Source organism: Jaculus jaculus, chromosome 1 (genome assembly GCF_020740685.1).
Source record: "Jaculus jaculus isolate mJacJac1 chromosome 1, mJacJac1.mat.Y.cur, whole genome shotgun sequence".
Classification (NCBI taxonomy): domain Eukaryota; kingdom Metazoa; phylum Chordata; class Mammalia; order Rodentia; family Dipodidae; genus Jaculus; species Jaculus jaculus.
The window spans coordinates 19,346,392-19,373,799 of NC_059102.1; the positions used below are offsets into that span (position 1 = coordinate 19,346,392).

The following is a 27,408-nucleotide window of genomic DNA, read 5'->3' on the forward strand; positions in this document are numbered from 1 at the left end:
GGAGAGTGTGCCAAACGCTGGCATGGTGAAACTGGCTGTAACACCCATAAGCCTGCCCCCAACAATACACCGCCTCCAAGAGGCGTTAATTCCCAGCATTCAGAACGCCTAAGTTTATGGGGGGGGGGCACCTAAATCAAACCACCACACTGAGGCACAGATATGACCACATAAGAACATTCCTGCTCAAAACTCAGCAGTGGCTTCCCGGTGTCTAAGCAAGCACTGACACCCAGCCCCTCACTTGTCTGTTCAGGCTCTTTTGACTACACATTCTATTTCGACTGTTTCCTGAACACACTTCATGCTGTGTGTTCATTCATTCATATCTAAATGTCTGCCAAAGTTCCTTTCAAAAACAACGTCTTCAATGAACTTTTCTGATGGCCTGAAACAGATGCAACCTCTTCATCCTATGAATACTTAAGTCATTTATTTTGCATCTTTTTTATAATTCTCGCCTTCTGAACATCTGTCTTACACTCCTCATCAGACAACATACTCCTTTGGCCAAATGCTGACTGTAACTCATCCACCAAACACACTTAATGCATGGTATATACCTATACTGGTTAATATAATTGAACAGAAATTAGATTTCAGGGGCTACAGTCTTGAGGGCTACAAAATATTTTTACTATCTATTACTTAAAGAAATAAGGGATTGGAGAGATGGTTCAGCAGTTAAACTATGTGCTTACAAAGACTGCCAGCCCAGGTTCAATTCCCTAGTACCCATGTAAAGCCATATGCAAAGTGGTACATGCATCTGGAGTTCATGTACAGTGGCAAGAGGCCCTGCTGTGCCCATGAGCTCTCTCATCCTCTTTCTCTCTCTCCCTCCTTGCAAATAAATAAAAACTTGTATGTACGTACATATGTACGTACTTGACAGAGAGAAAGAGACAGATGGGAAGATAGAATGTGCCTGCCAGGTCCTCTAGCCACTGCAAACAAATTCCATACACATGTGCTACCTTGTGCATCTGGCTTACATGGGTACTGAGGAATTGAACCTGGCTCCTTAGGCTTCGCAGGCAAGCACCTTAACCAGTAATCCATCTCTCCAGCCCAAATAAAATATTTTTAACAAAACAAAGTACCATGGTGCTAAGAAGAAGTGACAGAGGAGTGCTCAGCACTGTAATATCTCTATCAAACCCTCCAAGGCTCAGGGTCCATTGTGGAAGAGATGGCAGAAAGAATACAAGAGCCAAAGGAAGGGTAGGACTCCTTACAATGCAGACTTCCAGACAAAAAATAGCCTGCATATTCATGACCTCACAGTGCCTGACACTACCTGCACAAGACCATCATAATAGAAGGAAAAGATGATGACATAAAAATAAAAGAGAGACTAGTTGAGAAGGGGAGGGGATATGACAAAGAGTACAGATTCAAAGGGGAAAGTGGGGGGAGGGAGGGAATTACCATGGGATATTGTTTATAATCATGGAAGTTGTTAATAACAATAATAATAATAATAATAACACAAAAAATAAAATGGTTGTCTATAATTATGGAAGTTGCTGATAAAAAATTTAAAAAAAAATTGTTTTAAAGAAATAAAGTGAATTACCATGGAACTTTTTTTATAATCATGGAAAATGTTAATAAAAATTTAAAAATTAAAAAAAAAAAAGAAATAAAGCACTAAGGGTCAATTAAGCAGCTGTCATCCACTGTGTTAGGGACACAGCAGCTGTGCAGCCCAAAGTCTCTCGTGACAGAGCCTTGTCCTTGAGGAGCTTAATTAATGACCAGTGAATGGGAATGAAATGCACAGAAGTAATTCCACAGCTGAAGAGACTGCGATAATTGGTACTGAAAACTTAGGGCTTTTCTTATTTGTGTAGCAAAACAGAGATACCTGTCACTTCAGGCTCTGGAGAGACGCCTGCTGTGAGGCTGCTGCACCGAGCGAGCCATCCCCTCCCCGCCTGAGGGGCGCTCGCTGGGCTGAGGCTGAGGCTGAGGCTGAAGCGCAGGCGCTCCTCTGCGCACAGGCACGTGCGGCCGCTGCCCACCGGTGCTCACAGGCTCAGCCGGGCGGGCGGCGGGGCACTCCTTCAAGGCCAGGCCTCTGGAGGCAGAAGTAGAAGGAGCACCATAAATCTGAGGCCCGTTCGGGACTACAGAGTGAGTGCCAGGCCAGCGTGGGATAGAATGAGACCTCACGTGGGGGGGGGGGGATACACAGAGGGGGGCAAATTTCCTCTGCTTCTCATGTGTGGTATGTGATCACGAGACTTCCGGATAAAGTTTTGAGGAAATTTCATGCACCTAAAGCACTCTAAAGTGTCTAAGAACTTTAGCAAAAAACAAAGTTTGAGAAGAAAAATCTGTTGTGTGTGTGTACTAGCTCCTACCTGTAACCCTTACACTAAGGTGAGGCAGGAGGATTTCTGCAAGTTTGAGGGTATTCTGGGTTAGTTAGTAAGTTCTAGGCCAGTCTATTCTACAGAGTGAGATTCTGTCTCAAGATAAAACGAGGCTAGAGAGATGGCTCAGAGGTTAAAGGTGCTTGTTTGCAAAGCCTACTAGCCTGGAGTTCAATTCCCCAGCACCCACATAAAGCCAGATACACAGAGTGGTATGTGCATCTGGGGTTTGTTTGTGATGGTAAGAAGCACTGGCATGCCCCCCACACACATATCCTCTCTCTCTCTCTCTCTCTCTCTCTCTCTCTCTCTCTCTCCCCCCCCCCTTGCAAATAAACAAATAAACATACTTTTAAGGCAAGCCCAACAGACTGGCCTTGTTTTAACGAGCGATAGCAAGAGCTAGAGAGAAAAAAAGAAATGGCACACCATGGCCTCCAGCCACTGTAACTGAACTCCAGACGCATGCACCACACTCATCACCTTGTATGTTTGGCTTGTGTGGGATCCGGGGGATTGGACATAGGTCCTGAGGCTTCATAGACAAGCACCTTAACCACTAAGCCATCTTTACCACTCTAAATGTATTCTTTTAAAAGACAAAGAAAAAAAATACAGGCAGGTGTGGGGGTACATGCCTTTAATCCCAGCACTCAGGAGGATAAGTTTAGCTGTGAGTTCCAAGCCAGCCTGGACTACAGTGAGACCCTACCTCGAAAAAAAGAAAGGAAGGAAGGAAGGAAGGAAGGAAGGAAGGAAGGGAGGAAATTCATACTTAGCCAAACTAATCTATTTCTCATAAATATAATGAAAAGCAAAAGAATTATAATACCACTCTCATTAACAAACCGAAATCATGACTATCCTAAAAATTCTGAAGGAAACTTGCAAAACAAGACACAAAACACAATATCCACCATGAACAGCTATCAGCCAGCCCCCATCCCGCCAGCAAGGCCGGCCAGGTTCAGTTCTGCAGCTGAGCCGCTTCCAGAACAGTCAACAACCCGATCACAAGTGAGAGATTCAGTAGTAGAAGACAAAGCCATCTATGGAATGGCTAATATTAAAAAAAAACAAAACAAAACAAAAAAAACACAAAACCCTGCCATCCCCAGTGCTGGCCAAGGAGATGGGGCAAGAGGAGCCCAGACCTGTGCTGCTGGGATGTGAGGTGACAAGCCACTCTGGCAGCCTCTTAGGGAGATAAATACACGGCTACCACATTACTAGCAATCTTTCGGCTGGGAATTTCTCCAAGTGCAGGAAAAACCCAAGCCCACGTGGAAATCTGTATGTAGATGTTCAGAGTGGCTGCTTTCTTAAGTGACAAAACTGGAAACAGACCTAATAGGCCCGACTACGCCGCAAGACAACAGCATGAATGAATCTCAAAGGCACTAAGTAAGCAAACACTATTGGAACAGAAAACAGATCATTTATTGTTAATGGACAGGGGAAAAGAGGGGATAGCTACAGAGACACGATGCTCGACTGTAATGCCATTCCCACAACTATCTGTCAGCCTCAGTCTCAGAACTGTGGACTGAAAGGCATGAATTACACGTAAGAAAGGGAGAGGGCGAGCTGGGCATGGTAGCACACACCTCTGATCCCAGCACTTAGGAGGCAGAGGGAAGTGGATCACTATGAGTTCAAGGCCACTCTGAGACTACATAGTGAATTCCAGGTCAACCTGTACTAAAGCAAGACTCTACCTGGAAGGAAGGAGGGAAGGAAGAGGGAAGAGAGGGAAGGGAAAGAGGGAAAGGAGGGAAGGGGCCAAGCATGGTGGCACACACCTTTAATCCCAGCACTCGGAAGACAGAGGCAGTAGGATCCCTGTGAGTTGGAGGCCACCCTGAGACTACATATGAATTCCAGGTCAGCCTGGGCTAGAGTGAGACCCTACCTTAAAAAAACAAAATAAATAAATAAATAGATAAAAATAAAGAGAGAGAGAGAAGCTGGGCATGGTGGTGCATGCCTTTAATCCCAGCACCCAGGAGGCAAAAATAGGAGGATCACCTTGAGTTTGAGGCCATCTTGAGACTACACAGCGAATTCCAGGTCAGCCTGGGCTAGAATGAGACCTTACCTCAAAACAAACAAACAAACAAGTAAAGAGGGAGGGAGGGAGGAAGGAAAAGGGCCAAGGAAGGAGAAAATATTTGTTAAGCTAAAAAGATTCAAAACATAGGCTGGAGAGATGGCTTAGTGGTTAAGCGCTTGCCTGTAAAGCCTAAGGACCCCGGTTCGAGGCTTGATTCCCCAGGACCCACGTTAACCAGATACACAAGGGGGCGCACACGTCTGGAGTTCGTTTGCAGTGGCTGGAGGCCCTGGTGCGCCCATTCTCTCTCTCTCTCTCTCTCTCTCTCTCTCTGTCGCTGTCTCTTTCTCTCTCTGCCTGTTGCTCTCAAACAAATAAATAAAAATATTTTAAAAAATTATTTTAAAAAGATTCAAAACACAACCACATTTTTTTCTAATATGTTCCTGAATGATTCAATGCTAGAAAAAGAAAGTTAGTGACAGCAGGAAGTACACACAACTTATTTCCACTTTAAAACTAGAAGTGAAATCCAGACTATCCAGTGATTTAAGTCAACTATGACTCAGTGACCATGGCTATGGAACAGTCGCAAAACTGGAGCCATCCCAAGGACCACACAAGGCTGGAGGGTTCACTCTGGGCTCCCCAAGTGTGCGCTTGCTGTCTTTCCCCAAGTCCCATTCCACGTCGCCCAGTATGTCAGCTTATAAACCTCTGCACCTCCTCTCCAGCCAGCCTCTCTAAGACAGGTCTGCATCTTCCAGGACTGCTCCATATATGTGGCTCAACTATCTGGTAACTAGCAAAATGCAATTCTTCTCAAGACTATCACAGAATCCAATTTTCATAATGATGTCAATGCAAGCATACTTTGAAAAGTACAGCATACCTCCAGAAAAAAATTAACCAAGTAGGGATCTTGTTTCAGCTTTGCACACACAATACAGAGAAACTGAATCTCTTCATTTTCCGTTGGTGTTGCAAGGACTTCACCACAGAGTCGAATTAATTTCTGTCAAAAACAATTTTAAACCTTACAAAGTGTATAGCTAGCCACCCATTTACCTTAAGTGTATTTAAACTTTTCAAATAATGCAAATACTTTACGTTAGAACATCAACAATGTTTACAATTGCCTATATCAAAATTAATTTACTAGGCTGGGCATGATGATGCACGCCTTTAATCCCCTCACTCAGGAGGCCGAGGTAGGAGAATCACCATGAGTTCAAGGCCACCCTGAGACTACAGAGTGAATTCCAGGTCAGCCTGGGCTAGAGTGAGACCCTACCTCGAAAAGCCAACAACAACAACAAAAATTTAATTTACTAGTAAATTTTTAAATATATTGCCCTAAAAAAATTAATGACACATATAATAAAACTTAATTTGTGATGACATAGAAGCAAAGTAAAAAGAAAATTGATATATATATAAATCTTTAAAAAACGATGATGTCACATGCAACAACAGAAATTTTAAAAGGAATATGACGATACATAAAGAAAACCTAAATTCCTACTAATTTTCATGTTATTCTAGAATAACTTCTTTTATTAACTTTATCCTTAGAAAACTAATACACAACAACTTCTATACTGAACTCAAGTTCATTTTGGCGTCAGAGGAGAGACTACCTGCACTGGCCGGTACACGTTAATGTGGGGAAGCAGCGGCTGCCGGATCCTTCCCAGAAGTTTAGTGTAGAACAGCAAAACCTGCTGCTTCATGCCCGGAGGACACTGGACAGGGACAAGGAAAGCAAACAGGGAGAGAAGGGATCAATACAAAGACACTCAGATGCTTGAAAGAGGAGAGACAATCAGTGTCTGCCCACCTCTTCCACTGTCAAAGACAATGCAACGGGACAATTAATGACTGTCAGAGTAACATTTTCATTGACTATTAATGACTAGCAGACTAGAAATACACTCATATATCTGAGACCGTAACATTTTCTGTAAGACCACAGCCCCATACAACCACCAACAGCACGGTGATAATTCCTTGTTGAGATCATAGTTTGGATCAGGCCATGACAAGCAAGTATTGGGGTAACAAGAAACTCTAAGTTGACTCTCCCAGAGCAAAGACAGATCTTGCGACTTACACCAATGACAGCTACTCACTAACTTGGCATTACCTATACAGAGGTAACCAAAACCTAATACACATATGTAAATAACAGGAATCCTATGGTTAAATAGCTGTGATTTCTCCTAATAATTTTTTTTTTTTTTTTTTTTTTTTTGGTTTTTCAAGGTAGGGTTTCACTCTAGCCCAGGCTGACCTGGAATTCACTATGGAGTCACTATGTGGTGGCCTCGAACTCACAGCGATCCTCCTACCTCTGCCTCCCAAGTGCTGGGATTAAAGGCGTGCGCCACCACACCCGGCTTCCTAATAATTTTTAAGATACTTCTTTAACTTGTTTGTAAGCAGAGAGAAGAGAGACAAATAGAAAGAGCATGGGTGTGCCAGGGCCTCCAGCCACAGCAAATGAACTCCAGATGCGTGTGCCTTTGTTTTTTTTCCATTTTGAGGTAGGGTCTCACTCTAGCCCAGGCTGACCTGGAATTCACTCTGTAATCTCAGGGTAGCCTTGATCTAACAGCAATCCTCCTACCTCTGCCTCCTGAGTGCTGGGTTAAAGGCGTGAGCCACCATACCCGGTAATGCGACATTTTTGTGCATCTGGCTTTCTGTGGCTACTGAGGAATCAAACCTGGGTTTCAGGCTTTGTAGGCAACTGCCTTAACCACTAAGCCATCTCCTCAGCCTTGTGTTAAACTAGTTATAAAACACTTACATTATGACTGCAGTGAACATTTACTTGAAAAGTTTTTAAGAACCCACAGCTGTTCTGCTGAGCAGTAGGAAAGCTGCTCACTGTGACTAAGAGCGTCTGAGTCAACTGAGCCGTGGGCTCTGCAATAAAGCAGACACTGGCCTCATAACTAAATAGTCACAGGATGGGTATTTCCAAGGCACATCACAGACATGCTATCTAGAAAGGTTATTTTTAAGCTTCAAAAAGTGCAACTAGCGATCCACTTAACTCAAGTATATTTCAGCTTTTCAGATAATATAAATACCTTGTGTTAAACTGAATATACCATGCTTAATCTTTTTTTTTTTTTTTTTTTTTGAGGTAGGGTCTCACTCTAGTCCAGGCTGACCTGGAATTTACTGTGTAGTCTCAGGGTGACCTCAAACTCATAATAATCCTCCTACCCTTGCCTCCCAAGTGCTGGGATTAAAGGCATGCACCACCACGCCTGGCTACAATAATATTATTTTTAATATTTATTTATTTATTTATTTGAGAGCGACAGACACAGAGAGAAAGACAGATAGAGGGAGAGAGAGAGAATGGGCGCGCCAGGGCTTCCAGCCTCTGCAAATGAACTCCAGACACGTGCGCCCCCTTGTGCATCTGGCTAACGTGGGACCTGGGGAACCGAGCCTCGAACCGGGGTCCTTAGGCTTCACAGGCAAGCGCTTAACCACTAAGCCATCTCTCCAGCCCTACAATAATATTTTTAAGACATCAACTACTTTAAGTTATTCAGAAAAATGCATTAGTGTGCCCTTGCATCAGAAATCATTATACTAAGCCAGGCAGTGGTGGCACATGCCTTTAATACCAGCATTCAGGAGGCAGAGGTAGGAGGATCATTGAGAGTTTACCCTGAGACTACATAGTGAATTCCAGGTCAACTTGAGCTAGAGTAAGATCTTACCTGGGGGGGGGGGGGAAGAGGCTGAAGAGATGGTTTAGCCGTGTGCTTGCCTGCAAAGCCAAAGGACCTCGTTTTGATTCCCCAGGACTCACATAAACCAGATGCACATAAGGTGGTGCATGCATCTGGAGTTCATTTGCAGTGGCTGAGGGCCCTAACACACCCATATTCTCTCTCTCTCTCTCCCTCCCTCCCTGTCTTCCTCTCTTCCTCTTTCCCTCTCTCAAATAAATAAATAAAAATAAAATATTAGGGCTGGAGAGACGGCTTAAAAGTTAAGCACTTGCCTGTGAAGCTCAAGAACCCAGGTTCGAGGCTCAATTCCCCAGGTCCCACATTAGCCAGATGCACAAGGGGGCACATGCATCTGGAATTTGTCTGCAGTGGCTGGAGGTCCTGGTGCACCCATTCTCTCTCTCTCTGCCTCTTTGTTGCTCTCAAATTAAGTAAATGAGTGATGGGAATATAACAGAAAGACAAGAATTCTCAGAATAGAAATAGTGCTCAATCACCCAGAGAGGTAATACAACTAGAATGTCCAGGACAATGCCAGGGGACACCAACATGGAGGCCAAAGAGAGAAGGCAGAAAAGCACACTGAGCAGGGATGGCCAGAGAGACAGGGGAGGGGATGAAGAAGAAAGGTCATAAAATCAAAGAAATGATTTCAGGAAGGTGGAACAACTCTGTGCACCTGCAGTCTTGCACAATAATGAATTTTTTTGTGGGGGTGGGGGTTCGACTTAGAGTCTCACTATAGCCAAGGCTGACCTCGAATTCATCATGTAGTCTCAAGGCGGCCTCAAACTCACCAGTGATCCACCTACCTCTACCAAGGGCTGGATTAAAGGTATGCACTACCATGCCTGGCCCATGAAATTATTTTTTACTTATTTATTTGACAGAGAAAGAGAAAGAGAGAGAGAGAGAGAGAGAGAGAGAGAGAGAGAGAGAGAGAGAAAGAGAGAAAGAGAGAGGGAGGGAGAGAGAGAGAGAAAATAGGTGTGCCAGGGCTTCCAGCCACTGTAAATGAACTCCAGACATGTGCACCCCCTTGTGCATCTGGCTAACGTGGATCTTGGAGATTTGAACCTGGGTCCTTTGGCTTTGCATGCAAATGCCTTAACCGCTAAGCCATTCCTCCAGCTCTGAATTTATTTTTAATGAGGTAATGAACCCATCTTTCAGTGAACACCTGCATCACCATTTGTTCAACTGGCTTAAGAGACACAAGAGAAAGTATATTTGGGCCATGCAATACAAAGTCCTTCTAGTTACTACCAGTTTTGTGGGGTGATAGGGACAGAAAGAGACTGGAAGGAGCACATGAAAATGGTAACAGACAGGATTTAAAATAAATCTACCATGTGCCAAACATTGATTTAAGTATTCTACATCTACCAATCTATGCCATGGCCCTATGAAATATGCATAATTATTACCATGTTATGATGGTTAATCTTAATGGTCAACTGTACTGGATTTAAGAGTCATCTAGGAAACACACCTCTGTGAGCATCTCTAAAAGCATTTCCAGAAAGGGTTCGATGAGCGGTTAGACCCATTCTGAGCGTGAGTGGCACCATCCCATGGGCTAGAGCCCCAGACTGGATTAAAAAGAAAAAAGGAAAAACTGAGTGTTCATCTCTATTTGCTTCCGGACAGAGGACACAATGAGACCAGCAACCTCATGCCTCCACCTCATGTCTTCCCCACTATTATGGACTGTGTACCCTCAAACCACATGCCAAAATAAAGCCTTCCTTCCTTAAAAAGATAAAATAAAATATTTAAAAAGGACATAATTTTACTAATAGTGCACTCACTAACATTCTGTTAAACATCAATTAATGTTTATTAAATTCAATCCCTCTCTTTAAAGGGTAGGAAAAAGAAGAGAGTATGACAATAAATATCAGGATGCCAGGGAGACTGAAGCTTAGAAAAAAAACAAAGTGAGTAAATTTAACTTGAAAATTGAAGTTTAAGGACTTAGCGGTTAAGGCATTGCCTACTAAGCCAAAGGACCCAGAACTGATTCCCCAGGACCCATGTAAGCCAGATGCACAAGGTGGCGCATGTGTCTAGAGTTCATTTGCAGTGGCTGGATGCCCTGGGATGCCCATTCTCTCTCTCTCTCTTTCCCTCCCTCATCTTCTGCCTCTTTCTCTCTCAAATAAATAAATAAAAATAAATGGAGTTTAAGCCTGGTATGGTGTCACACACCTTTAAACCCAGCACTTAGGAGGCAGAGGTTGGAGGATCCCAATGAGTTTGAGGCCAGCCTGAGACTACACAGTGAATTACAGGTCAGTCTGGAGTAAGACCCTACCTCAAAAAAAAAAAAAAAAAAAAAAAAAACCCAACAAGAAAAAAGAACAGAAAAGTTAAAAAAAAAAAAAATTACCATCAAAAAATTGGATTTTGGGCTGGAGAGATGGCTTAGCGGTTAGGCGCTTTTCTGTGAAGCCTAAGGACCCTGGTTCGAGGCTCGATTCCCCAGGTCCCACGTTAGCCAGATGCACAAGGGGGCGCACGCGTCTGGAGTTCGTTTGCAGTGGCTGGAGGCCCTGGCACGTCCATTCTCTCTCTTCTCTCCCTATCTGCCTCTTTCTCTCTCTGTCACTATCAAATAAATAAATAAAAATAAACAAAAAAAATTTTAAAAATTGGATTTTACAGGGGCTGGAGAGATGGCTCGGCAGTTAAGGCATTGTCTGTAAAGCCTAAGAGCCCAGATTTGATTTCCCAGTACCCACATAAAGCCAGATGCACAAAGATATGCATGCACCCGGAGTTTGTTTGCAGCAGCTAGAGACCCAGGCATGCCCATTCTCTCTGTCTCTCTTCTCTGCCGGCTTTCAAATAAATAAATAAATAAAAATTTTTTGTTTGTTTGTTTTTCAAGGTAGGGTCTCGTTCTAACCTAGGCTGGCCTGGAATTCACTATATAGCCTCAGGTTGGCCTTGAACTCACAGCAATCCTCCTATCTCTGCCTCCAGAGTGTTGGGATTAAAAGCATGCACCACCATGCCCGGTCTCTTTTCTTTTTAAACTAGAGTTTATAGATGTAGTCAAAAGGAAGGATGTCCTCTTTAATACTAGAGATGACTACTTATTATTAAAATGTGTCCATTAGTTTAGTTTGCTTTTCATATTTACTACAGAAATCCATAAAACAGAACTAAAGATGTTTAGAAGGTAAAGAAAGTCTCCTAACAATCACTTCTAAGGTTTTAGTGGTTAAGAGACTTGCTAAGGGTCATGGCATGGGGTTTTATTGTACCTTTTCTATAGTTAGGTGTGTTTAGATACCCAGACCCTTAGCATTACCCTACAACTGCTTGCTACTCGGTACACAGGCATGCTGCACAGATTATAGTCTAGAAGCAACGGGCACTCCACCAAGCCTAGCAGTTTGGGAGGCAGCATCACCCAGGTGAGTGTAAGGACACACTATGATAGCCACACAACAAGATCACCCCACACATTTCTCACATTTCCCTGTTGTGACACATGACCATAACTTCAAAGTTTTATGGTACAAAATACTTTCTATCATAATCTTAGCTTTGCAAAGATACTTCAAAATTAGTCCTAAAATATTGTTTACAATTATGGAAGTTGTCAATAAAAAATGATAAAGTAAAAAAATTAATGTGGGGGTGGGGAGGGAGGGAATTACCATGGGATATATTTTATAATCATAGAAAATGTTAATAAAAATTAAAAAAAATTAATAAAAAATATGAATAGATTCCATTCTGGATATTCATCTAATGTCAGGATAATCGATGACATGTTATGCAAATGATGCCCATAACCCATTTCAATAGGGTCTTTCTCTTTCCTCTGATTGTGAGCACCTGGACTTGAACTTTCTTTCACAGTTCGAAGCAGAGAAGCACCAGCTGTCGGCAGAGCATGCGGGAGCGCGGAGGTCTCTCCCTCATCTTAACTCAATGCCTAACACGCGCATTGAGTACCTCCCCACTTACGCTGAGTATCGGACAGCTTATTCTAAGGCATCCCTACATGAATTACGTGCCCAAGAACATGGTATGGGTTAGAAACTCACGTCAGCTTTCCCTAACGTGTACAGCGTTTCCAAGATTTTATGATGGAGCAAGTATTCCATGCACGGCCCCGTCTCTCCAGATTCCCGCTCATTTTCTTCTTGAACCAGTATATCTAACATCTGCTCCAGGTGGGATGGAATGTTCGTATCAGTCACAGGGGCTTTATCATCTAAACAAAAGAAACACTCATCAAATACTCAAGAACTTTTAGACTTTGCATTTGTAACTAACACCCTCCATATACCCCTATTCCTATTCAAACTGGGAAAAATCTCACATGACTCTTCTGGAGTCAACATGATGCTTTTTCCATACACATCCAAAGAGTAAATCTATACTCTGAAGCACATGTCATCTGCCAATAGTCACCCACAGAAACTTAGAAGCAATCCCTGGAAGCTAGGATCTACTTTCTGCCATCCACATTGGTCCTTCCTAAGCCAGCCACGACTCTGGGCCTTTGTATGTGCCAGGAACTTCCCCCTGACACGCCTTCCCCTTCTAATTGACCTTGCGAACATCAGTACATTCTTTAAAGCCCAGGCCAGGCACTGCCTGTTGATTCCTTCCTTTTGCATCCTTTCTCTGAACCTGACACTGATTCTGAATAGAATACGCATGGGCAGGTCGTTCCCAGAAAAAAAGTTTGCTAATCTTCAAGCCAGCGTGTCCACATTCCCCGTGTTTATCCTCCACCCTTCTATTCACTGAGAAAACTAGAAGCCATCAGGAGGCACCTTCTAAAGACCCTCATACCTCGACACTTGGCCTATGTTTACACCTCTGCCTATTTCACGAAAAACTGCCCACCACCAGCTCGTGGCCAGCCTCTGCTGGCACAGTAGATTCCTCTCTCTTGCTTATGTCAGGATACTGCTAAGAGATCTTCTTACCTTACTACCTTTACTCACTAGGCTTATCATACTTGCATCTGTTCTTCTTCCCCTCCCTCCCTCCCTCCTTCCCATCCTCCTTTTACAATGCTGCAGATGGGAGACTATGAGGCAAGTACTCTAACACTGAGTTACACTCCTGCCCAGTTGCTTACATCTTCCTAAAAAAGAACAACTGCATGGGCTGGAGAGATGGCTTAGGAGTTAAGACACTTGCCTGCAGGTAGCGTACACCAGAAGAAGGCCGCGGCGTAGGAACCACGCCAAAGCAGCTTAGGGGAGAAAAAGCCAAAAAAAGCAAAATACACTCTTCTACTAAAAAGTGCGGTGTATAAGAAATTACCAATGGCAGCAGAGAAGTAGGAGAGATTGAGAGCATCCAGAGCCCACAGAAGCAGGCAGAAGCGGCTCCAGCAGTGGCGGCACCAGGTCCTGTGGCTCCTCACAAACTCAAGAAACGTGAAAGGACCAATGGAGGAGCAGCTCATGAGAAAGATGATTGCGAGGACCAGCAGGAAAACATCAGCCACCATCCATAGCCTCCCCTCCCCCACCGCCAGTGTAAGCACCAGCAAGCAGAGACCTGGGGAAGGGAGTCACCTGACAGGTGATCAGAACAGCGATCCAGCATCCCAGGCAGCCTACCTGACCCCACAGCGCAACGAAGAGGGACCCAAGCAGGAGTGCAGCATAATTGAGACCAAAATCATCCCAAAAGGTAACCGGCATTACACCAGGGAAGGGCCTCACATGGTCACAAGCTGACTTGGAACCCTCAACAGACCAGAAATCTTAGCCTCCTAGTTGACAGGATTAAGGGTGTGGGGCAATACACATCCAAAGGGACTATGATTTTGTTTAAGGATCTGGTAGTCATAATACCTACTTCTGCACAAATACTCTGTACTGTTTTTCATTGAATGTGTACATTGTTTAGTTAAATTTTGGAATCTGCCTGTATTTTGTTCCACTGAGCCTTCTTGAATACCCTCATAGCAGGCAAACCCAACATCTAGGGTCACTTTTGTAGTTACTCTGAAAGTCTTAAGAGACAACCTAGCACCTTAAGCTCCTACCCTGAAGCTACATAACATCATATTGATGCATCTACTAACACTGCAGATAATTAGAAGATCCAAGCATTAAATTAATCCAAGATGCAAAAACTATGTACATTATAACACAAGAAACACTACCTACACAAGACCATCATAAGAGGAGGAAAAGATTATGACATCAAAATAAAAGGGAGACTGATTGGGAATGGGGGGAATATGATGGAGAATGGAGTTTCAAAGGGGAAAGTGGGGGGAGGGAGGGTGTTACCATGGGATATTTTTATAATCATGGAAGTTGTTAATAAAAATTTGAAAAAAAATACATAAAAAAGAATTCAGGGTATAGCAGAAGGAGAAGAATTTCACTCCAAAAGCATAGTAAGCATTTTCAACAAAATCACAGAAGAAAACTTCCCCTAAATTGGGAAAGAGGTGCCAATGCAGATACAGGAAGCCTTTAGGACACCAAAAAGACAAAACCTGGAAAGAACCTCTCCTTGCCATATTATAATCAAACTACCAAACACACAAACCAAAGAAAAAATATTAAAAGCAGTTAGTGAGGAAAATCAAGTCGCATACAAAGGCAAGCCCATCAGGATCACAGCAGATTACTCAACACAAACTTTCAAAGCCAGAAGGGCATGGAGTAATGTATTCCAAGTCATGAAAGATAACAAGACACTTGCCTGCAAAGCCAAAGGATCCAGGTTCAATTCCCCAGACCCATGTAAGTCAAGATACATAAGGTGATACATGCATTTGGAGTTCGTTTGCAGCAGCTGAAGGCTTTGGTGTGCCCATTCTCTCTCTCCCCCTCCCTCCCTCCCTCTTTCTTGTTCTCAAATAAATAAATATCAAAAAAAATTTAAAAAACAACCCTTTGCCACCACATCTCCCTCTCAGTTCCCTCCTCTTACACTAGCACTGAAGAGAGCTTACCAGTGTCTACACATTTCTACCTATTTTTTCCTCAACATACTCCCTTCATCCAATCAGGTTTTTTTTTTCCTCCCTGCCATTAAAATTGATCTTATAGCGCACACCAATAAGCTCCTTGTAGCTAAATGACAGTGACCATTCCCAGTCCAGCACCTCCACTAACAACCCATCTCTCTTTCCTAGCATGCTGTTCTCTCGAGTATCTTTCTTTCTCTTTTTTCCCTGCATAATCTCATCCATTTTCATGGCTTTAAATGCCCATCTGTTTAGATCGTCCCATAAGTCCAGATTCCTGTAACCAATTCTGAACTTGGCATATCCAGTTGGCTGTGTGGCAGGCATACCAAGGTGAACGCGTGCAAAGTCCTCATGCAAACCTGCTCCTCCAGCGCTGCTCTTCTTAGTGAGTGACACCTCTCACTTTCCAATCACTCATACACAGCCCTTCAGTGACCTTGACTTTCATTCCCTCTTACCCAACAAATAATCTAGCATTCTTCCAAATACATCCAGAGTACAAGCCCTTCAAACTACCTAGTCCATTCCACCATATGCCTGAATGTTCCACCAGCTTCACCTGCTGCTCTAAAGCAGTCTCTTCACAGAATCCAGAGTGACCACTTTAAAACAGGCGATGTCACAGCTCTACTTATAACTCTCTAAGTCTTCCATGAGCAAAAGCAGAGTACTCTGGATGGCTCAGGAGGCCCTGGCGAGTCCCTCACTCTGCCATACTTCAGGGACCCACCAAGCAGGCACAAGCACCAGTCCTAGGGACTGCACTCAGTCCTCTTCCTCGGATTCTCTTCCCCAGGGTCCCCCAGGCTCTTGTTTTCCCCGTGTCATCTGACACACATGTATTTTTCCACTGATTGATTTCCCTTCCCAGCCCATATACCAGCTGTACCAGGACAGGGCTGTTACATGACTGCTTGATTCCCCAGTGCCCAGAACAATGCCTGGCACATACAGTAGCTGCTCAATATATATACTTTTAAAGGAATGAATGATCCTAAAAGATGACTAAAAAGTGAAATCAAAGTTAAATACAAAATAATTCTGAACACTTATTTTGAAGTAGATCTTGGTATTGTACAAATTTTTGTTTAATACCAGCACTGTTCTTACCTGAGGTCTCTATGTAGTAATGGGTAATCGCCTTCCAGTGATAAACAAAATCTTCTTGTAAAGGAAGAGAGGGCGCAAGCTACAGAAACACACAAAGACCACAGCAATTAAGAACATGGTATCAAAAGCTTCCCATAAAGTCTGGCCCTACACTTGCCCACTTTGATGCAAACACAGGTAAAAATTAGAGCTGCACTTGATTCTGGATGTCAGATATGAAAGAAAAACAGGTGAGTCCAAGGAAGTAAAATGACTTCCTGAGAAATAAGAAAAACATATTTGTCAACATTATTAAAATGGAGGGCTGGAGAGAGAAATGGCTTAGCAATTAAGGTCTTGCCTGCAAAGCAAAGGACCCCAGGTTCAATTGCTCAGGACCCACATAAGTCAGATGCCCCTGGTGGTGCATGCATATGGAGTGTGCTTACAGCGGCTGGGGGCCCTAATGCGCCCATTCTCTCTGTGTTTGTCTAGTTCTCTCACAAATAAATAAACAAAAATTAAATTTTTTTTAAAATAGAGCTTTAGAGCCGGGCGTGGTGGCGCATGCCTTTAATCCCAGCACTTGGGAGGCAGAGGTAGGAGGATCGCCATGAGTTCGAGGCCACCCTGAGACTCCATAGTGAATTCCAGGTCAGCCTGGGCTAGAGTGAGACCCTACCTCGAAAAACCAAATAAATAAATAAATAAATAAGAAATAAAATAAAATAGAGCTTTAGGTTTCTCCCAAACCCTTCCTTGTTACCACGTAACTTCAAAAGCAGCTATGTTAAATCAAAACACACCATACTCTATGGCAAAGGTAGCTGTAAAATGAAACTGCTGATAGCCAGAGCTCTGTGAACCTAGGACTTTGAAGGAGACAGAGTGAAAGCGCTGCACAATTAGTCACACGTCATCACCACAGCACAGGCACCGTCCTAATCAGATTAAACTGCTGCCTTCTCTCAAGAACACCCAAGTAAATCTTCTCCTGTGAAAGCCCGGATTAAGCAGTGCATATTTTTAGCAAAATAACCACATAAACAAGACACTACCAATATAAATTTTTAAAAATTCAAAGATATTTTACATTTTAAGCTTTTTTGTTTGTTTTTTGAGATAGGGTCTCACTCTAGCCCAGGCAGAACAGGAATTCACTATGCATTCTCAGGGTGAGAGAAGATAAACTCACAACAGTGCTCCTACCTCTGCCTCTTGAGTGCTGGGTTTAAAGGCATACGCCACTACACATGGCCATTTTAAGCTTTGAATACACTCTGAAAGTTTCAAGACCTAAATTACATTCCTTCAGCCATTTTACTGCAAGCTAACAAGCAGGTGGGATATATGTTAAGTGGGCAGAAAGGCTGGCTACACCTTCTCCAGTATCATTTCCTTATAATGAGTGAAAGAGGGCTGGAGAGATGGCTCAATGGTTAAGGTGCTTGCCTGCAAAGCCAAATGACCTGAGTTCAATTCCCCAGTACCCACGTAAAGCCAGATGCACAAAGTGGCACATGCAGCTGGAGTCTGTTTGCAGCAGCTGGAGGCCCTGGCGTGCCCATTCTCTGTGTCTCTTCTCTTTTTCTGCTTGCAAATAAACAAATAAAAATATTTTTTTAAGCCAGGCATGGTGGTGCATGCTTTTAATCCCAGCACTCAGGAGACAGAGGTAGGAGGACTGCCATGAGTTCAAGGCCACCCGGAGACTGCAGAGTGAATTCCAGGTCAGCCTGAGCTAGAGTGAGACCTTACCTCAGCAAAACCTATATAGGGCTGAACAGATTGCTTAGGTTAAGGCCTGCAAAGCCTAAGGACCTAGGTTTGATTCTCCAGTACCCACATAAGCCAGATAGATGCACAAGTGGTACATAGGTCTGGAGTTCGTTTGCAGTGGCTACAGGCCCTGGCACACCCATTTTCTCTATGTGCCTCTTTACCTCTCTTTCTCTCTCAAATAAAAAATAAGTTTTTTTAAAAAAAAACAAAAACATAAGCCGGGCATGGTGGCACACGCCTTTAATCCCAGCACTTGGGAGGCAGAGGTAGTCCTAAACTTGCCTGTCAAATTGTGGTCAGACCCAGGCTAGTTTAGAACAAGCAGGTTTCTATTCTGGGAACCAAGATGTGGCAGAGTGACCCTCCATTTTCACCCGCTTCCTCTACACACACGATCTAAAGCAGGTCAGGTTCCGTGCCACATTGTTCCATGTCGACCCTTGTTTTCCTCCCTCCATGGCCTCAAAGTTTGACTACACTGTCAAAACAATTTCCAAACTATTGTGCAACTTACAAATATTGGTCAAACACACACATTAAGTATCTCAATCCAAAAAGGGCAATGTATTTATGAAAAGAAAATGGAACTAAAAAGTTACCAGCATCCGTGCCTATTCTGTCTGTACAGAACTCAATTAAGAGATCAAAAATGCAGGGCATGGTGGCTTATGCCTTTAATCCCAGTATTTGGGAGGCAGAAGTAGAAGGATCACCAGGAGTCTGAGGCCACCCTGAGACTACATAGTGAATTCCATCCAGGTCAATCTGAGCTAGAGTAAAACCCTACCTGGGGGTGGGGGGGAGAGAGAGAGAGATCAAAAATATTTACATCAGTCTGAAATAGGAAATCACCTAAGACTTTTTTTTTTATTGTTGTTGTAGTTGTTTTGATTTGTTTTTCGAGGTAGGGTCTCTCTGGTCCATGCTGACCTGGAAATAACTACGTAGTCTCTGGGGGGCCTCGAACTCATGGTGATCCTCCTACCTCTGCCTCCAGAGGCCTACTTTTAAAAAGAAATTAAGATCTTTGGTAGTATGTAGCTGTATATATTTAAATGTACTAACAAATGGGATAAACAGAAATAGAATGTACTAGCCAGGTATGGTGGCACACACCTTTAATTGCAGCAAAGGCAAGAGGATCTCTGTGAGTTCAAGGCCACTCTGAGACTACATAGTGAATTACATGTGAGCCTGAGCTAGAGTGAGACCCTACCTCAAAACAAAACAAAACAAAACAAAACAAAACAAAAAAAATTTTAAATACAAGTGTGGTGGCACATGCCTTTAATCTGAGCATTTGGGAGGCAGAAGTAGGAGGATCACTGTGAGTTTGAGACCAGACTGAAACTACATAGTGAGTTCCAGGTCAGCCTGAGCTAGAGTGAAACCCCACCTTGAAAAACCAAAAAGAAAGAAAAAGCATCAGAGACAGGTGTAATGGTGCATGCCTTTAATCTCAGCAGCAGCCTTTACACTTTATAGTCTCTAATTTCACCACTGGAGAGGCCAAGGGGTTGGATCACCATGGGTTAGAGGAGGCTGGCTTGAAACGACAGAGTGAATTCCAGGTCACCCTGGGTTGGAGTGAGATAGCTCCACCTCAAAAACAAAATATAATCCAGGCCTGGCATGGTGGCACATGTCACCCTGAGACCACCCTGAGGATTCCAGGTCAGCCTGAGCTAGAGTGAGACCCGACCTCAAAAAAACAAACAAATAAAACAAAACAAACAAAAACAACAGACCAACACCCTGGTTTACACTCATAATCCTATCACTTAGAGGGGAGAGGCAGGAGGATTGCTTACTCTACAGAGTGAGTTGCAGACAAGTGTTTCACCTTGTGAGACTATCTCAAAAAAAAAAAATGGTAGGAAGAAACAAAAGCAAACAAACAAAAAACAAAACTGGACGAGTGGCTCGGCACCAGGAGATTCTAATTTAACTTTTCGTTATACAGAGGTTCGATCTGTAAGATTTCATGTAAGCACTGCCCCAACCAGGCATGACCCGCACACCTAGGCTCCCTGTGACGTCTCTTCCTCCTGTGCCCTGCGGCTCCTGCCCTCCGGCTCTCTCCTGGCCCTTGCCCCATTTGTCATTGCGTAACTGGCCCTCTCCTCCTGGAGGCTACACACAGGACAGGACGGGGCTGGGATCCTGTCATGCTTTCAATCACCCCATCTCTGCTCTCCAACTCCGTTTATTCCCTGAAGCAATGGATGGGCCCAGCAGTGACTGACATACTGACACTGCCAGACAGACAGCACTTCAAAGTTTATACACACTAAAGTCTTTTTTTTTTTTTTTGAGGCAGGGTCTTTCTCTAGCCCAGGCTGACCAGAAAGTCACTCTGTTCACTGTATAGCCTCAGGGTGGCCTTGAACTCACATCGATCTGCCTACCTCTTGTTTTCTTTTCTTTTTTTGAGGGGGGGGTGCTAGGGATTAAATCCAGGGCTTTGAATATGCTAGGCAAGTACTCTACCACTGAGTGACCTCAGCCCTCTTTAGTTTCTTTAAGTATTTTATGTTTTATTTGAGAGAGAGAGAGAGAATGGGCACACCAGGGCCTCCAGCCACTGCAAACAAACTCCAGAGGCGTGTACTACCATGTGCATCTGGCTTATGTGGGTACTGGGGAATTGAACCTGGGTCCTTAGGCTTCACAGGCAGGTGGCTTATCCAACCCTCTTTTTCACTTTTTATTTTGTGATAGTCTCACTAAGTTTCCTGGGTTGGCCATGGACTTGAGGTCTTCCTGCCTCAGTGGGTACCACCATGTTCAGCTGTAATAGTCTTAAATTTTCATGAGAAGCTCCTACGTTGCTCAGACCCCTATCTTTGAAAATGCTTCTTTTTACTATCCCTCAACTTTACCTTTCTTTTGTTTTTTATTATTTTTAAGTATTTCAATTATTTATTTATTTGGGAGAGAGATAGAAAGAGGCAGACAATGAGCAAATGGGTGCGCCAGGGCCTCTAGCCACTGCAAGGAATGAACTCCAGACATCTGGATTTATGTGGGTATTGAGGAATTCAAACCCAGTTGTTAGGCATTGCAGATAAGCGCCTTAACATCTGAGCCACCTCTCCAGCCCAGAGTTTGTATTTTGAGACAGAAACTCGTGTTGTCCAGGCTGGCCTCAAACTCCCTAAGTACCTGAGGCTGGCCTTCAACTGACGGTCTTGTCTCCACCTCCTGAGTGCTGGGATTACTGGCATGGGCTGCCACCCCTGTCTTTGTTTTGTTTTTCTTGAGACAAGGTCTCATGTCATAGCCCAGGCCGGCTTGGAACTATGCAGCCCAGGATGATCTCAAACTCAGAAATCCTCCTGCCTCAGCCCCCTCCCAAGTGCTGGATGGCAAGTATGAGCCACCATGCCAGGCTTCCCCTCATAGTTTGTAATTCTCTCCACATCTTTACTGACTCTCCATGAAATAGCTAGTCTCTGGAAGGTTCCAGAGCACCTTCTCCAACCACTCGGTCTCCCTTCCCCCACAGAACTCCCTTGCCAGGCAAACTAACCACCCAGATAAATAAGCTAGCACACACTGAGCACTTCCATGGGGCCAGTCACCAAAGACAGTGCTCAGGGGCAGTCCATTTCAATCCGCTCAACAGTTCTGAGGTGGATCTAATCAGCCCACGTCAGAGTGAAGAAAGTGCAGTGGACGACTTAGAAAGGCCATCCAGGTACAGAAGTCAGGAGAAGGCTAGACGGGAACCCTGTTCACCTAGCCCTAGAGGCTTCACGCGTTCTCAGGCAGTGTTTATGCTGTGATCTGACCCGTGCAAAGATAGAAATACACTCTGTCCCCAGCACTGTGCTGTGCTTTCAGTGGCTCATAAAACATATGTTGAATGCGACAAGAACTGAGAGACATCACTGGTTTAACCTGAGGGTTTTATGTTTGTTTTTAAAGTTATTGTTACTGGGCTGGAGAGATGGCTTAGTGGTTAAGCGCTTGCCTGTGAAGCCTAAGGACCCTGGTTCGAGGCTCGGTTCCCCAGGTCCCACGTTAGCCAGATGCACAAGGGGGCGCACGCGTCTGGAGTTCGTTTGCAGAGGCTGGAAGCCCTGGCTCGCCCATTCTCTCTCTCTCCCTCTATCTGTCTTTCTCTCTATGTCTGTCGCTCTCAAATAAATAAATAAAAAATGAACAAAAAATATTTTAAAAAATAGATAAATAAAAAAAATAAAGTTATTGTTACTTATTTATTAGAGACAAGAGAGAGTGAAAAAGAGAAAGAGAGAGAATGGGCACGCCAGGGCCTCCAGCTACTGCAAACTCCAGACACATGTGCCACCATGAGTATCTGGCTTATGTGGGACCTGAAGAATTGCACATGGGTCTTTAGGCTTCTCAGGCAAGCACCTTAACTGCTAAACCATCTCTCCAGTCCTTGTTTTGTTTTTCTGACGTAGGGTCTCACTCTAGCCCAGGTTAACTGGAATTCATTATGTAGTCTCAGGGTGGTCTCGAACTCACAGTGATCCTCCTACCTCTGCCTCCTGAGTGCTGGACTTAAAGGCAGGTGCCATCATGCCCAGCTAATGTGAGTTTTAATTCCCAGGATAGAGTAGATTCATTTTATTTTTACTGACTTAAAAAAAAAAAGAACTACTAGTTGATTGTTGTGCATACAGAAGGAAAAGTGCTGAAACAATGAAGCAGGAGGATGGTGATTAAGGCCAGTCTGAGCTCTATCTTCAGGGCCTGTGATATATGGCTCAGTGGTAGAGTAGTTGACTAGCATGTGTGAGGCCCTAGGTTCAGTCCCCAGTACTGGAAGAAAAGAAAACGCTCGGTGTTCTTTTTGTTTGTTTGTTTGTTTTAATTGAGTGACAGACAGACAGAGAAAGGCAGAGAGAGAAGAGAGAGAGAGAGAGAATGGACACATCAGGGCCTCCAGCTACTGCAAACGAACTCTGCATGCATCTGGCTTACGTGTGTACTGGGGAATCAAGCCTCAAACCGGGGTCCTTAGACTTCACAGGCAAGAGAGAAAGAATGGGTGTGCCAGGGTCCTTCGGCTTTGCAGACAAGTGCCTTAACCACGAAGCCATCTCGCCAGTCCCAACTTGCTTTTTTATTGTTTGTTGTTGTGAGGCAGGGTCTCATTATGTAGCCCTAGTCAACCTGGAACTCACTATGGAGACCAGCCTAGCCTTGAATTGTGGTAATCTTCCTGCCTCTGCCTCTGGCTACCCCGCTTGTTCTTACCTACAATCTCCGAAAGCATGACATTCCAATTCTGAAGGATGCCTTCCACTGAATTCATTAAAAGAGGTAAAAGTTTAGGGACCTGCCTTGTATCCTCTCTGGAATAAAACTTGCCCACAACGGGAGAAAACTGGTTGGAATGTAAGAGAAGATGACCACCACAGTGGACCAGGCCTTAAATACCAAATGGAGTGTGATTTATCCTTTGGGAAAGTTCTGCAAAACAAACTTTTAAGACAGGTCTGGTGGCAAGTGACTAATGGAACACATGCATTTCATAAGACCCTTACCCACCAGTCACTGCTATAAAAGGAAGAAGGTCCTTTCAGAGAGGAGACAAGAATTACAGCTCTGGATTTTTGTCCAGGTGTTAATTTCTCTCCTATACTCAAAGTGCAGTCTGTGAGCTTAATAACACATTTTCAAATATACACTTTAAAACTATTTTATGGGTTTTTTTCTTTTTGTAAATAATTAACAGCAAGATGGGAAAAAAACATTAATTAAATAACATTAGCCTGGCATGGTGGCACATACATGTTACCTCAGCTACTTAGGTGATAGAAGGTCTCCAGTTTGAGGCCAGCCTGGATAGCTCAGTGAGATGCTGTTTCAAAACAGAAATACTAAACTGGGCGTGGTGGCACACACCTTTAATCCCAGCATTCAGGAGACAGAGGTAGGAGGATTGAGAAGAGTTTGAGGCCACCCTGAGACTGCATAGGGAATTCCAGGTCATCCTGGGCTAACAAGAAACCCTACCTCGAAAAAGAAAAGAAAAAAAAAAATACTAGGGATATAACTCAGGGGTGGAGAGCTGGTCACAGCTCTGGGATCAATCCTCAGTACCACAAAGCAAAAACAAGCTAAGTGTGATGGCACCTGCCAGTAATTCAAGAACTTGGAGATGAAGGCAGGAGGATCAGTAGTTCAAGGTGGCTCTTAGTGACACACACAGTGAATTAATTCTACACCAGCCTAACTTATAGGAGAACTTATCTCAAAAAATCAAACAGGGGGGCTGGGCATGGTGGCACACGCCTTTAATTCCAGCACTTGGGAGACAGAGGTAGGAGGATTGCCATGAGTTCGAGGCCACCCTGAGACTCCATAGTTAATTCCGGGTCAGCCTGGACCAGAGTAAGACCCTTTCCTGAAAAACAAAAAACAAAAAGAAAGAAAAACAAACAAACAGGGGCTGGAGTGATGGCTCAGCAGTTAAAGGTGCTTGCTTGCAAAGCCTAACAGTCTAGGTTCAATTCCCCAGTGCCCATGTAAAGCCAGATGCATCTGGAGTTCTGGCACACCCATTCTCTGCTCCCCCTCGGGGTTTACATCTTTCTGCTTGCAAATAGATACAATTTTTAGCTGGGCATGGTGGCACACTACTTTAATCTCAGCACTTGGGAGGCAGAGTAGGAGGATTGCTCTAAATTTGAGGCTACCCTGGGACTACATAGTGAATTCGAAGTCAGCCTGGGCTAGAGCAAGACTCTACTTCCAAAAAAAAAAAAAAAACACAAAAAAAAAACAGAACTGGGCCAGATCACTGGGAGGCAGAGTAAGAGGATCACTGACTGAGTTCAGAGATCACTGATCAATGAGTTTAGTTCCATGCCAGCCTGGGGCTACAGACTGAGTTATAGGTCAGCCTGGGATAGAGTGAGACCTAGCCTCCCCCCCAAAAAAAAAAACAAAAACAACAACAACAAAAAAAACTCTCTACACCTGAGGCTGAGGAAGAGGCTTAGCCGGTAAAGCACTGGCCTCACAAATATGAGAAAATACTCGACATAGTGGTGCGTGCCTTTAATCCCAGCAATGGGGAGGCACAGACAGGGAGTCCCTCAGGCTCACTCTCTAGCTAGACTGGCTGCATATAGAGCTCTAGGTTCAGCAAGAGAGCATCTGTCAAAGAAGAGTTAACAGAGAATGTCTTCCAACATCTACTTCTGGCTTTGGTACGTACACACACACACACACACACACACACACACAGCTCTACATCGAGCCTCTTTTAGAGAACATGCATCTGACCAGCCTTAAAGCGCAGCTTGCCAGACTGAACACGGAACCCCAGACACTGCAGAGCCAGATGGCTGGGAGAGAGCACTGCTCTGCAGACACGTAAGAGGGCGACTGAAAAGAAAGGCCCTTTGCTTGCAGGTCTGAGTCCCTCAACCTCTGCAGAACGATGATTACGTTAACTGGAATGCTGCCCCAGAAATTAACAGTCGAGAGGAAACGCCAAGGAACTGAAGAATGGGGAGATTTGTTTGAAAATAGGCAAAAACATAAATGGAACTGCATAACTAGTGTTATGAAAAAACATTCTTCAAATACCACAGAATGGCTTACTTATCAGTACATATGAGCATTTAAAGGAGAATGTTAAGGGGGGGGCAAAAAAGTATATTAAAAGATTTTCTTAGCCAGGGCTAGTGGTGCATGTCTTTTAATCCCAACACTCAAAAAGCAGGGGTGAATAAGATCCATTCCAACTTCTTCCTCCCCTTAGCAGAAGGGAGAGCCCGGTTATTACAGAACCACAATTCTACACGGATAATTTGGCAAATGTTAATGATATACACAATTATAAGACAGGATAGGAAGCAGAGGCCTTGGGACAAAGTTGAGCCTCTAAATAAATTCTAGCCAAGCACAGTAGCACACAACTATAATTCATTACTCCCAGGGCTGAGGCAGAAAGATGGCAAGTTCAAGGCCAGCATGGACAACTTAGGAAGACCCTGCAAAAAAAATTGTTTTTTTTTAAAGGAATGAGACTGTGGGTCCAAGAATGAGCTCCTGTGGAGCATTTGACAGATCCCTGGGTTCAATCACCAGTACTAAAAACTAAAATCGCTGGGCACGCGGTAGAGCTAGTCTTTAATCCGGGCACTGGGGAGTTTGAGGTGGGAGGATCACGGCATGGTGAACTCAAGGACAGCCTGAGGCTACAGAGTGAGTCCCAGATAAACCTGGGCGACAGTAAGACCCTGCCCGAAACAAAACCAAGCCAAAAAGCCTTAAACTCGATTTTAAAAGTTCTTGGTATTCTAAGCTACAATACAAACTGTACTTATAAATTTTGACTAAATAGTTTCACGTATGTTGTAAAGTCTTAAAGACTCTTATCGCTGTGTGTAACAAAACTCTTAAGGGACACCGTCTTTCTTGATTTGCTGTTTTTCCCAACGCCTGTCCTAGACCTAAAAGTTCAAGCATTCCCACACATAACTGAAGCAACAATTGTACTAAGGTTCTGTTTTCTTCACATATTCATGTTTATCTGAGCATAGTAACCACTCGGTGCTATTTTACTTTTCGAAAGTCACGTGGGTTTTAAAGTGCTATGTACCATGTCATCAGAACATGGAAAGACAATGCCATCTCAAAAGGACCGGAGTGCAACGGCTACTTGACAGAAGGCATTATTCAATTTGGGCCATTTTTCTCAGGATCCAGTAAACAACTCAAGTAAAGCGACGGTCTCTGGGGCACCGCGGGGGGCCAGGCGTTCTCTTTTGAGGTGGTTCTGGGAAATTCCTCTATTCCGGGCTATTTTGGGGAAGCGTGCCCTCCTCTGCGCAGCTCGGACCACCCTCCCGAGTGCAGCACGGCCGCAGGTCACGGCCAGCGCGTCCAGGAAGCGCGTGGTTCGACCCGAGAGCAGCCAGATGGTCAGCGCTTAGACCCCGCTGCAAGCAAGCTCCGTGGGGACCCTGCAGAGTCCTGTTGCGGATCGAGCGATAGATCGATCGATCGATCAGGTCCAGCCGGCCTGGGCAGCACGATGAAAGCCGGGCCGGCCAGCTGCGGGCCCGCCAGGTCCCACCTGGGCACCGTCCACCCCCCGCAACAAAGCCAAACAAAGCCCAGCAACCGTGCGCGGTCGTCTCTTTTGTCCGGCCCCCAAGCTGGCCACTTCCCCCCACTCCCCCGACACCTCCCCGCTCGGCCCCCGGGAAAGGTTAACGGTCGGCGAGCTCCCCTGACCCTGGCAGGGCCATGGACGCCCACCGACAGCCCGGCCGGGCCCACCGCCGTCACCCTTCGTCCCCGCCGGCCGGGAAGACCCCCGGGACCCGCGGCGTCCCGCCTTCGACCTCCCCCCCCCCCGCCCCGGGCTCC

The 27,408-nt window shown here is 44.5% G+C and overlaps 1 protein-coding gene across 2 annotated transcripts in view; it reads right to left on the minus strand.

Moving 5' to 3' along the window:
- Fhip2a (FHF complex subunit HOOK interacting protein 2A) overlaps nucleotides 1–27,408 on the minus strand; it is a 52,820-nt gene that overhangs the window by 25,175 nt on the left and 237 nt on the right. The window contains exons 1-5 of one of the 2 annotated variants that reach the window (XM_045154810.1): nucleotides 26,636–26,717; nucleotides 16,282–16,360; nucleotides 12,260–12,429; nucleotides 6,075–6,179; nucleotides 5,327–5,449 (exon numbers count right to left, since the gene is read on the minus strand). In XM_045154810.1, coding sequence (XP_045010745.1) covers nucleotides 5,327–5,449; nucleotides 6,075–6,179; nucleotides 12,260–12,429; nucleotides 16,282–16,360; nucleotides 26,636–26,638 — 480 coding nt within the window. In that variant the 5' untranslated portion in view covers nucleotides 26,639–26,717. Of the gene's footprint in view, nucleotides 1–5,326; nucleotides 5,450–6,074; nucleotides 6,180–12,259; nucleotides 12,430–16,281; nucleotides 16,361–26,635; nucleotides 26,718–27,408 lie in introns of those variants that run through there. The other variant, XM_045154803.1, reaches the window with a different exon arrangement.